The sequence below is a fragment of the Sciurus carolinensis genome, chromosome 7, assembly GCF_902686445.1.
Source record: "Sciurus carolinensis chromosome 7, mSciCar1.2, whole genome shotgun sequence".
NCBI classification, from domain to species: domain Eukaryota; kingdom Metazoa; phylum Chordata; class Mammalia; order Rodentia; family Sciuridae; genus Sciurus; species Sciurus carolinensis.
Genome location: NC_062219.1, coordinates 57,818,909 through 57,831,644, shown reverse-complemented (window position 1 = coordinate 57,831,644; position 12,736 = coordinate 57,818,909). Strand labels below are relative to the sequence as shown.

General features: G+C 40.3%; 1 protein-coding gene across 3 annotated transcripts in view; it reads right to left on the bottom strand.

Annotated features, from left to right (window-relative positions):
• Window positions 1-406: 406 nt before the first annotated feature.
• The window catches only part of Bves (blood vessel epicardial substance), a 34,519-nt gene continuing 22,189 nt past the window's right edge, over window positions 407-12,736 (bottom strand). For 2 of the 3 annotated variants that reach the window (XM_047559600.1, XM_047559601.1), the window contains exon 8: window positions 407-1,247. In XM_047559600.1, the coding sequence (XP_047415556.1) occupies window positions 1,123-1,247 (125 nt within the window). In that variant the 3' untranslated portion in view covers window positions 407-1,122. Of the gene's footprint in view, window positions 1,248-9,775; window positions 9,823-12,736 lie in introns of those variants that run through there. The other variant, XM_047559602.1, reaches the window with a different exon arrangement.

The following is a 12,736-nucleotide window of genomic DNA, read 5'->3' as shown; positions in this document are numbered from 1 at the left end:
ACATGCCACAGCCACAATGACCAGACAGACTAAGCGAGACCAGTCAAACACCACTGTTGCCTGAAAGATGATGTTAGCAGAAAGGCAAGATCTGGAATCATGGCCCTCACAGTGATATCTAGGTTGGGCATCCATGGCATGACCTGACTGAGGTGAACCACACATCCACAGCTGCATTCATGTCCACAGCTCTGGTACCGAGGACCTGGCCTCCAGGGAACAATATGACACTCCAAAAGCAGGCCAAAAAACGAAGCCAATCTCCACCACCTCATCCTGTGAACCTTGCTAAGCCACCTGGCTCCCCTCCCTTCCCCACAGGTACAGTATTTCCACGTCTAGTGGTTTGGGGCAAGATGGCTCCAGATTGCAAGGAGGCTGAGTTTAGCTGAACGTGATGCTGTGCTCAGAAATGCTTTTGTTTATTATCATTCCAGCTTCAGGTTTCAGACCGGCAGATAATGGCATAATATAAGGGCAATATGAGTACACTCAGATGAGTTTGGTCATTATCGAGCTATTTACAGTGCCCAAATAAGTAAGGTGATCTAGTGGAGGAATACTTCTGGCCTGGGAGAAAAAGAAAACCAGTTGAATCATATCTTTCTTTAAAATGTCCCATTTAAAAAAAAATCAATTGAGCAAAGCAGAAGATTCCCTGCTTTTTAATGTTACCTTAATCTTAATTTCAACTTACATTGTTTGTTAAAATTATCAAATGGACAACCTGTTTTAGATTGCCTTGGTAGAAAAAAAAATTCTCCATGGGGAAAATAAACTGCAACTTGGAAAAATTAAGTGGAAAAGCATTTGCATTGACTAAGCCCTCTGATTTTAACAATTAAAACAATACTCTACTGTAGCTAGAAAATACTGTGAAAATATCTATCTCAAAATAGAATGAGGTTGAGTACCGAAGGCTCAATAAAACTTGAAAAAGCTGACGAATAAAAAGGACAGGAAAAATGACTTTTCTGTCTTTGATCCTTCCTCACTTTCCTGCCCTCAGACTGTGCCAGCCTGGGTGCAGGGAAGTCGAATAATCTAAAAGCCATGGAAAAGTGCTGGTATTTTATCAGGATCTCTTCGGGACAGTTTCCATCTGGGTAACTTGAATTCTGATCAAGGCAGATGATGAACTTTAAATGTGTTTGGAGACACTGGTTCAAAGACCTCGTCATCATCTTCTACCCCTTCCTCTATGGGCTTCATCTTGGCAGAAGCTCGCTGCTGTGGGGAAGACACGTCTGTGGAGAAAACACAGAAAGGAAAACAGTTGAATACACAACCTGCCCCAATGGTGGTGGGATGTGTCAACCAGAAGACCCCACTAGAAAAAAACCAAAAACCAAAAACCAACAAAAAAACTCCAATGGCTACTGTGAGGAGTACAATGTCCTTAAATTTAGCATTTCAACAAAACAAGTCAAGAATGAGTCAAGAATGGGAACAGATGTGGAATAGATTTCCACCACATGTGCTTAGATGATATGAGCTTCTTAAACAGAGATACTGCCCCATCCAATGGCTATTTAGGACTCAAAATACATTTTCCTACTTTAAAGTCAACATGGTGATTGATGTCCAGGACTGACCTTTGAAAGTTGATTTAATTCTTAATTTCCCTAAAGAATAGGTCTATTCCTAAGCTATGGAATTTAACTCCATCTGTACTATCACCTAAAATATGTTTCTTGCCACCTCTGGTCCAGCCATTCCCTGGACTGAAAGGGAAAGGGAGAGTCAAGCCATCGGGAGGGAAGACGCTGTGGAAAATGAGCTCAATTAAAATGGTCCAAGAACACAAACCTGCCACAGAGTACAGTGTGCAAAGTTCTCAGGCAAATTTTTATCCTTTTCCACTCAAGTGACATCAAACACAACTTTAATTCACAAGTCTACTCAAATGGCAATTAATACTACCTGTGTGACCTTGGGCACCACTTAGTGCCTCGATTTCCTTATCTGTGAAACAGGAATAATAAGAACAGTATCTACTTCAAATGGTTATTATGTGGATTAAATGACAATATTTGTAATGCTCTTAGGTCATACCTGGGATATAATAATCACTTTGTAAATGTTTATAAGAATATAACATTGATTAATATGGTCCTTGGAGGAAAGTGATATAAATAATGAGAATATTTGTCAAAACTCATCATTGCCCATAGAAATGTCAATACAGGAAATGGGATTTGTGCTCAGTAGGGGTTTGTGTTTATGGTCTCAGCTGTCCTGAGGGCAGCAAAATTGTCTTTGCAATAGGCATGGTTTCCATCCTATTCTAGCCTAGTTATGATCAAGTTTCATAAAATAATAACTTGGGTTGAATACTTATGATCAGATAAATCCTTAAGACACACAAGATGGCGGCATGTCTCAATCAAATCGAAACATAGAGCATTTAGACAGAACTGAAAATCCACATAACAGAAACCTGCTCCATTTATTTTGTCTGAGAAAGTGGGGCTAATTAGTCTGTAGTTGTTAAGCCTGTTTGTCAAACCGAAGGTAACAGTCTATAGTATATGAAGGCTGGTATCCACCTTGGAGCCAAAATGGTATCTGACCCTCTTAACTACTTCACTTATCTTTGCATTTTTTTCAGAAAGAAGAAAAAGTAACTTCTAGTTATTTGTGGTGGTAGGGGGGGTACTGAATCCAGGGCCTTGGTCATACTAGACAAGCACTTTACCACTGAGCTACACCCCCATAACCCTTGTGTTTTAATATAATTGAAAATGGTCAAGTGAAGACTTCACAAGAACTTTCAGCTTTTCTGTGAAAGAATTTTTTTCTGTTCCCACAACATTTGTTTGGGCAAAACAGTCATGGTACTTACTATATAACATTAAAAGGATATGAAGAATCTACAACCCTAGAGGTGGTATCCAGGGGTCGCCAAGGTGGGCCTCTTTGCCCCTCTGGTCTAAGCTCTTGGAAAGTCACTGTTCTCTAAAGCCACCCCAGCCTTTCCCTCTTTTCTTGCTTTTCTCTCCACCTCTTATCCTTGTCACCAAATTCCTAACCAGATATTCCTCAAGATGGGGCTCCTTGATGGGGTTCCTTCATGCGCAATCCTAACTCCCCCGGCACCCAGGGAGCTTCTAGATCAGTTCCACATCGCATTGTGGTGACAGTATTTGCTTCTTTCCTTTACTGGAAAGCAAGCACCTTGAAGGCTGTAAGATCTTCTCTCCTGCAGCCTCACAGAAGTACCCCATACAAAGCCAAGGATATCATAATTAAATACACGTAATGAAAAAAAGTCCCTCCTCTGAAACACCACATGGGGAATTCCAGAAGCTGAGGCTGAGGAAGTGGGAAACACACATGGACAACATGTTTAATCTGGGACAGGCCAAGCCCCAAATCACTGGCCTTGCTCATGTGCAGGCAGGCCTCAGGTCCTGGCAAAATCTAACTAGGAAACCTCACCCTATTCTGCATCATTCCCCTTCATGCAGTGATTTGAACCCTGGAAATATTTCCTGAGCCTCTTGTTTTGACCACCACACATGTGACTTCTGTCTGCATTGTACCAGAGGCCAGGGAATGGGCTACACACTTGATGCTGAGTGACTATCCCTCAGTGCTGTTGAAGGGAATCACTTTCACGTAACTGACTTGATGCAGCTTATGGCATGGCCAAGAGCTCTGTCTTCTCAAGGAAACATCGATAAGGCTTAACAGTGCATCACTTGCTAAAACATTTTCATGTAGTCAGCAAAAAGAGTCGGAGAGTCAGCAAGGTGCTAGGTTCTGGGTTAAATAGTCCTGGATCAGATCCCAAAAACGGATCAGACCTGGTCTCTGACTTTCACTTTATTTCTCAAGAACTCAAAATGCTTTTCAGAGCAATTCATCCTTATCATGTCTACACTATTATTTCTGTTTTATACTCAGAAGCTAAAGCAAGGACAACCTGAGGAAAAAAACAGAAGGAAGGCTGCTATGGATGATTTCATTTCTCATGAGGGGGAGTGAGCTACTCAGACAAACCAGGTGGCTTTAACAGCCTGGCAAGACTTAATTTTTCTACAAAATTCTGAGAATACTCAATTCACTTTTACTTCAGACTCTGTGTCTGAGTTAAAGCCTACAAACTTTACAAGTCCCAGGCCTCAACAATACTGCTTGGATGTGCTTCTTCCACCATGGCAGACGCAAGGAACAAGGCCTGACTGGTAGCTGCCAGAAGCTACCCAGGACATGTGGGCTGCCTGGCCCCTTGGTAGGAATCAGAGCCACAAAGGGTGTCTACTCTTTTAGCCATGTCATTCTGGGCCTCATGTAACAGATGCGATGTTAACAGCCAGGAAAATGAAAAGACCACCTGGTCGGACCTAGGAATTCAGGTCAGTGATACTAGCAGAAAGGCCAGCTTTGAAGAGCCAGAAGCTTACTTGGTACTACCTAGATGTGTGCTATTCTCCAACCCCACCAGGAGACCTCCTTGTTCAATAGATAGGTCATCACTACACAGCTGGAAATGATTTCCTTGCTCCCTGATAATACAAAACCAATTTGGAGTATAAACAGGAAAATGAGGGAATATCACACTGCAAGGGAACTAGCTCACATTTCACAAGTTGAACCTCAATACATTCCTTCTACAAGTTTGCCTGGTTTTTCATTAATTTTATGCACTGAAGCATCATCAGAAATTTGTCCTGAAGGCCCAACCACCTTACGGAAACATGAAATGAGAGGAAGAAATGGAGCTTGTCATTACTTAAGTGCCTTTTACATTACTTTTGCCCTTCAAGGACCTTACTAGGATATCCATGGCCTCTGAATAATGCTTTACTTTTCATTTACTCTAAATTCTAGAGAGGTAAAGAATTCCATTTCCATAATTTTCTAGAAAACTGATTATTAAATTCTATTAAAGCTACTTTTACATTTGGGAGACAGAGGTGGTTAACTATATCCTGTAGCATTTGTTATGATCAAGAAGAGATAATTATAATTATTTTTTGCTTTTAGCTAAAATTACCTTCCAATTTGCTAGACTCTGGCTTCTAATTAGCACAGTTTATTATGACAGTACATGAAATATATAGTTTCAGACTGAATTGTACTCCACACTTATATGGTGTGAAACTGTTAAACAGTAATGTCAAGAGCTACTGTTGCTTGGGCCACATTTCATATTACACCTAGTGGCAAAAAAAAAACATCTGCCCCATCCTTTCTCGAAGATACCAGCGCACAGAGAAGGTGCAGCCAGTGGAGCCACACTGGTCTCTGAGCTGGATGTCATGTTCCCCATATGCCCAGGTGACAGAGAAAACTAGCACTGGCTGCACTCTGGAGGGCCAGGAAGAATCAAAAGTACAGGCTTTGAGCAAATGTGGACGACCAGCATCTAATTAGCAGGAAAAGCCCTGAATCAAAAAGAGGAAATCTGCTGTTCCAGATGGGTGGTGACAGCACTATGGCACCCAAGAGGGGATCAGACAGGGACATCAGGGTCTCTCCTCAGCAGATTTGTTAGGACAGCAGCTGCTGCCTGCTCCTGGCTGAGGACAGGAGGTTGCCGTGAGGTCCCCCTGCATGCCCTCCACGGTCCTTGCCTGCAAGTACAAACCAGGCAGTGGAAGGTTGGGCTCAGGTACCCTGCACAGCCTTCCTGTCTTCCTGAGTTAAGAGGCCACAGACGTCTTTTTATACATGAACCAGAGAGAAGGGAGGTAACAGTCAAAACCATGGTATACAGAGTAGGAAAAAGGCAAGAGACATTTCCCTTTTTCAGAATTCTGTCCCTTCTAAGCCCATTTCTGCTTCACTGAGCTTGTAATTACAGGAAGGTCTGAGGTCCTCTTCTAGGAAGTAAAAGCAAACATATTTTTCATTCTCAAATCCACAGTGAAAGTCATGCCTGTTCCTGAGGATTAGTAACCTACCTCAAGTCAGAGCTGCAAACAAGCAGCATGATGTGAAGGTTGTCAAATGACTTCTTTCGGTACAAGAAACACTTTTTTAAAAGGAGCAATGTAATGTTCTAAGATTTTTTTCCCCCTACCCTGTTAACTTTCATGACATTTTCTTCATTCCTTTCAGAGTGTTATTATTTTTATTATGTTTAACCATCTGGCCAATAGCTTTAGCAAGTAATTAAAAACCTTATAAGGGTTTAGAATTTTAATTAGGTTATACAATTTTTGATGAATGAGGATGGGGAAGAATGTAATGACTTCTTAGCTAGAAAGAATTATCATCCTTTTTCTTGCTTTTGCCTATTTGTATCACATTTCTTTTTTGTCAGTGGAGGAGGGTCTTGTGCATACTAAGCAAGTGCTCTCCCATGAGCTAGAGCCTCCTAAGACTATTTGCCTTTTAATTGAGTTTGACATGAAGCTTTTTGAACAATAAAATTGAAAGGTAGCTATTGCCTTTACACTTACTTTTCTTTTAAATAGACTCAGCACCAGGACTGAGGAACCCAAGCAAACCAGGCACAAAATTAGAGTGATGGCTGGGTATACTGGCACACACCTGTAATCCAGCAACGTGGGAGGCTGAGGTGGAAGGATCGAAAGTTCAAGGCTAGCTTTGGCAACTTAGCAAAACCATTTCAAAATAAAAAGTAAAATTAAAAAAGAGCTGGGGATGTAGCTCCGGGGTACAGCACCCCTGAGTTCAGTTCCCAGTACTGGCAAAAGAAAAAAAGGCATGGGGAAACTGACTTGTAGGTTAGTGGCTCCTAGAAACAGGTTTTCTCTGGCCCAAGGGGTTGTCCTCAGGTCACTTCCTGACCACTCAGATGGGTGGGCAAGCTCTCAGCTACAGGGCATGAACAGCCCTGGTGAGTGGAAGTCCTACAGATCCTTCCTGCCTAAAAAGAGGATGCCGAGGGGTTGAGGAGAGTAGGAAAAACCCAGGAGAGTGAAGGCAGGTTCCAGGACAGCAGCTCAGCAGCAGCCCAGAGAACCACCAGGGTGAGGCAGGCAGCTGGGAGGCTCTGTGAGGAAGGTCACTGGGGAAAAAGACACCGAACTGGTGGACTGAGAAAGTGGGGGTTAAAGACAGAAAGGCCAAAGAGAAGGAAAAAGGACTAGAAGAGAAGGAAAAAAGAAGCAGAAAGCAGAATGGAAAGGCCCAGTTCAAACAGAGAGCAACCACTCAGATACAAAATGAAATGAAGTGGCTTTCAGCCAAAAGAACAGGAAGCTGGAAGACGGTGGGGATACAGCGGTGTTTCCTCCCAACACGAGCAGGACCACGAACTTCTGGGGAAAAAACAGGGTCTAAGTACTAAGTAAGCTGGCACGATGGGTACGATGTGAGGGTAGGAACACATCCCTGAGGTTCCACTGCACAGTAGGGTGACAGGAGTCAACAACAATGCATTGCATATTTCAAAACAGGATATTAAATTCTCACCACAAAGAAATGATAAATGTTTAAGGTAAGGCTGTGTGGCCTTGTCTTGAGCATGGCACAATGTACACGTGTCAAAACATCACATGGTGCCACAAAAACGGACAATCATGTTAATTAAAAATAAAATGACATGAAATAAATTCTCCTGAAAAAAAATCAATAAAACAACTTTGAAAAGTATCCAAATTAAAAAAAAAAAAAAAAAACTGGCATGAATTTTATGTTGTATCCAAAAAAAGAATACATTGAACTTAATATTCGGAACAGTTTCCTTTAAGAGGAGTCATATATTTGTTAATTGCCTGTATATCGTCTGTGAAGTGTCTGTCCAGTTCCTTGGCCCATTTATTGACTGGGTTCCTTGTATTTTTGGTACAAAGTTTTATAAGTTCTTTAAAAGTTTTGAGATTAGTGCTCTATCTGAAGTGCACGTGGAAAAGATGTTCTCCCACTTTGTAGGCTCTCTTTTCACATTATTGATTGTATCTTTTGCTAAGAAAAAGCTTTTTAGTTTGTATCCATCCCATTTATTGATCCTTGCTTTTATTTCTTATGCTTTAGGAGTCTTGTTAAGGAAGTTTGCTCCTAAACCAATATGATGAAGATTCAGGCCTACTTTTTCTTCTGTTTGGTGCAGGGTCTCTGGTCTAATTCCGAGGTCCTTGATCCATTTTGAGTTGAGTTTTGTGCAGGGTGAGAGAAAGAGGTTTAATTTCATTTTATTACCTATGGATTTCCAGTTTTCCCAGCACCATTTGTTGAACAGGCTATCTTTTCTCCATTGTATGTTTTTGGCTCCTTTGTTTAGTATGAGGTGACTGTACTTATGTGGGTTTGTCTTTGTGTCTTCTATTCTGTACCATTGGTCTACCTGTCTATTTTGGTACCAATACCATGCCATTTTTGTTACTATTGCTCTGTAGTGTAGTTGAAGGTCTGGTATTGTGATACCTCCTGCTTCACTCTTCCTGCTCAGGATTGCTTTGGCTATTCAAGATCTCTTATTCTTCCAGATGAATTTTGTGATTGCTTTCTCATTTCTGTGAGGAACATTGTTGGGATTTTAATTGGAATTGCACTGAATCTGTATAGTGCCTTTGGTAGTATGGCCATTTTGACAATATTAATTCTGCTTATCCAAGAACATGGGAGATCTTTCCATCTTCTAAGGTTTTCATTAGTTTCTTTCTTTAGTGATTAACAAATGCATGAAAAAGTGTTCAACATCTCTAGTAATTAGAGAAATGCAAATTAAAACAACCCTAAGATTTCATCTTACTCCAATTAGAAAGGCTATTATCAAGAACACAAGCAGAAATAGATGGTGTGGATGTAGGGAAAAAGGCACACTTGTACATTGCTGGTGGAGATGCAAATTGGTACAGCCACTCTGGAAAGCAGTATGGAGATTCCTCAGAAAACTTGGTATGGAGCCACCTTTTGACCCAGTAATCCCACTCCTCAGTTTATACCCAAAGGACTTAAAATCAGCATACTATAGTAATGCAACCACGTCAATGTTTATAGCAGCTCAATTCACAATAGATAGATTGTGGAATCAACCTAGATGCTCTTCAACAGATGAATGGATAAAGAAACTGTGGTATATATACACAATGGAATATTATTCAGCCATAAAGAAGAATAAAACTATTGCATTTGCAGGTAAATGGATGGAATTAGAGAATATCATGTTAAATAAAATAAACCAATCTCAAAAAACCAAAGGCCGAATGTTTTCCCTGATAAGTGGATGATGATATATAATGGGGGTGGGGGTGGGGGGTAAGAGAAGAATGGAGGAACTTTGAATTATGTAGAGGGAAATGAGAGAGGGGAGGGGATGGGGGTATAAAAGATGGTGGAATGAGATAGACATCGTTACTCTATGTACATGTATGATTACATGAATGGTGTGAATCTACATTGTGTACAACCATAGAAATGAAAAGTTGTACCCTATTTGTGTACAATGAATCAAAATGCAGTCTATAAAAATAAAAAAAAATTAGGAGTCATGACATTGGAAGCAAAAAGAAATAAGAGGCATAGCCCACTATTTGGTTCTGGATAAACTATAATAATGTCAGCTTTTATTTGTTTTAGACTTTGTGAAACAACTCATGGATAAGGCAAAAACGATTTAACTATAGTTACAAAAGAGAATGGTTAACAATCTCGGTAGTTAATAAGAGGTCCACAAAAGTCTGAAGTTCGAAGTGGGAAGAATAAAGAAGGGTAGGGCTACCCATGAACTTAGCTTTTAAAAATGGCAGATAGAGAAAAAGAAGGGGAGGTTTATGTAGAACATTTACTATTACGAAGTAAATGTAGATCATTTATTGTTACAAAGGTAAACAATAAAAAAATACAAACCATTGATGTTACCATATGGAGCAGGAAGCGGAAGGGAAGTTAGAAGTCAGCTACCTTAGAAAACAGAGATTAAATGGATAAATTAAAAAAAAAAAACAGTACACTATCGAGCATTCTGAACAAAACTTTTTCCAACGTAATTGTATCTTGGGAACAGGACTAAAAATAAGTGTGTGTGGGGAGGGGGGGTATCAGTTTTTTTCATAGTAAGATTTAAAAAAAAAAAAAACTACCTGATATAGATAATTTTTAAAATATTTGATTTAAAATGCCCCCATTTAAAATCCTTTGTTGTCACTTTACAGATGAGAACGCACTGTGAGGGTAGAGGCCATCTGCTAGACGGGGAGGACAGAGCTTGGAGTCAGAGCACAGCCCCTGCTGGCTGGGGACCAAGCATGCAGAGGTGTCATATTCCTCAACCTGAGAAGGGTGGTGAACACCTACCTACCCAAGGGTGATTGTGAGGATTAGATGAGATGTAAACAACAGGGCTCAGGATGAGTCAGCTGCTACAGTAGTGGTTGATACTCCTACCAAATTTATGCTCACATAGATAGGGATAAACAAGGTAAAAAGCAAATCAGGACCTTAAAATATATTCAACACTTCTTGTCTCAAGGCAAGTCAAGTGACTTTGTCCAGGTTATGTAATCTCTCCAAGCTACACTTTACTTACCTGCAAAATGCAGGTATTGCTTTTCTCTCGCCCTTTGAGTTGGTCTAAGAAGTACACATGTACTCTACCCTGGTGTGTGATGCCTGATCACAACTCCTTTCTACTCTCTGTATAATTCATGCAAAGCTTGTTGTTTACAAGTCTGTGGCTATTCACAGTGGGAATGAAATACAAATTGAGTTAAAGAGATTATTTTATGAAACCAGCCTTGAAACTAAGAATGTTATATTGTTTTTTTTTTTTTTTTTTTTAAATCTTTCCAGGTAAATGAATACCTAAGAGATCTGAGAAACTTGCTCTCAGACACATTGCTAGTCTTTGCAGACTAGAATAATAACCAGATGCAAACTAACTTCTTGAGTTAAGCATATTTGTACAACCAGGTCCTATGGAATTAGTAGATCCCAGAGCACCATCTGGATACTAATAACAAAAATATTCACAGGAACTTTTTTCTCAGTGAGAAATTGACTATAATGATTGTATTTTCTCTTGCCTTTTTTTTTTTTTTTTTTTTTTTTTACTTTTATTTATTTATTTTGGTACTAGGGATTGAATCCAAGCATGCTTAACCACTGAGCCACATCCCCAGCCCTTTTTTATATTTTATTTAGAGACAGGGTCCAGCTAAGTTTTAAGGGCCTTGCTAAGTTGTTGAGGCTGGCTTTGAACTCATGATTCTCCTGCTTCAGCTTTCCAAGCTGCTGGGATTACAGTCATGTGCCACCACATCCAGCTTTTCTTGATTTTTTTTTTTTTAAAAACACAATTCAGACAATAGGTTATTTGGCCCCAATTAACTAAAATAAAATTTTGCAACTTTCAAGGAAACATAACATGCCCTCCTGTTGCCACGGCAATGCCTGTGCTTGCCACCACTTATTAATGGGGAAACTGCCAAGCAAAAGCAATCTGTGTGTGAGAGAGGGGAAGAGGGGAGCATTTACACATTATTTGCAAGGAGATAAAGCCTTATGAGGAGAGGAGGTGGCCGGGTTCCCTGATGAGAAGCAGCTTGGCTCAGAAGCAGAGAGGAAAGCTAAGCATGTGATGGCATTAAACCTTTCTCACATATCTTGGACATTTTGTCCCTCTTGCTCCTCTCTTCCTGTATCACGATCATGTATACAAACATGGAACCCAGTACATGAAGCAATGGGAGAGTGAAAAGAGTTAACTGAATGCATTTTTCTCAGGTTGTCACATTATATCGCTTTCTCCCCTTTAAATGACAGTTTGAAGTGGAACACAATCTGTGTGGTAAGGAGCAGAGCTCTTGCTGTAGATTTAGCACTGTGTGACACGTACAAAAAGAAAGCACAAAGAAATGGAGTGGCAGTCACTTCAATGAAACAGTTCGTGTAAAGTTTCCCCTCACCTTTCAGCGAACTGCTTTTCTGTTCAATGGCACATCTGCTGTGTAAGGATATGAAGCATGTCTGTGGCATTATATCCCATACTGGCTGAGGTCTTTGCAAGTAGTGCCTTCACCAGAATCCATGAAAGTCTCCAGTTTGAACTCTCAGCAGATGAGAAATACAAGAACACTAATCATCCCACAGTATAAAAATCAGAATTCCAGAACACAGGGAATTCTGCAGCCTGTCAGAGGGTAGTTCACAGACCATCCATATCAGTATCAACAGGGTCCTTGTTAAACATGTGGACTCCCAGCCTCACTTCAGACCTGCTGCATCAGGATCTTTAATAGGGTCTCTAGGTGATCGAAATGTACATTCAAGAATCAATCAATGTTCTTCAGGACAATCAAAACAAAACAAAATGTAGAAATATATAAGAGAGACAGGCAGAAAGAGGGAGAGAAGGGGAGCCCATAAATTATTTTTGAGATGGGGTCTTGCTGTGTTGCCCAAACTGGCCTTAAACTTGTGATCCTCCTGCCTCAACCTCCCAAGTAACTGAGATTACATGCAGGTGCTACCATGCCTGCTGAAGTCCATAAATCAAGAGACTGGAAATATATCCATCAAATGTGATATATACATGCTGTTGGAATAATAACAGCTGCTGAGACTCACTCACAGAGTTGTCAGGTTCAAATGCAAGAATGGATGTAAAAATGATCTGTAAATCATATAGTACCAGTCAAATGCTATTTGCATCTATTTTCTTTTTAAGACACAGAGGCAATTTTGAAACTGAGCCATAAAATAGCAACTTCCTTCTTCCTAAAAACTTTCAAGCTATTTTTCAGGATGGAGACACAGAATCCTAGTACCAGACTTAAAATGACCTTGAGAGCCTGGTGGAACCAAAATTCTCTGAGAA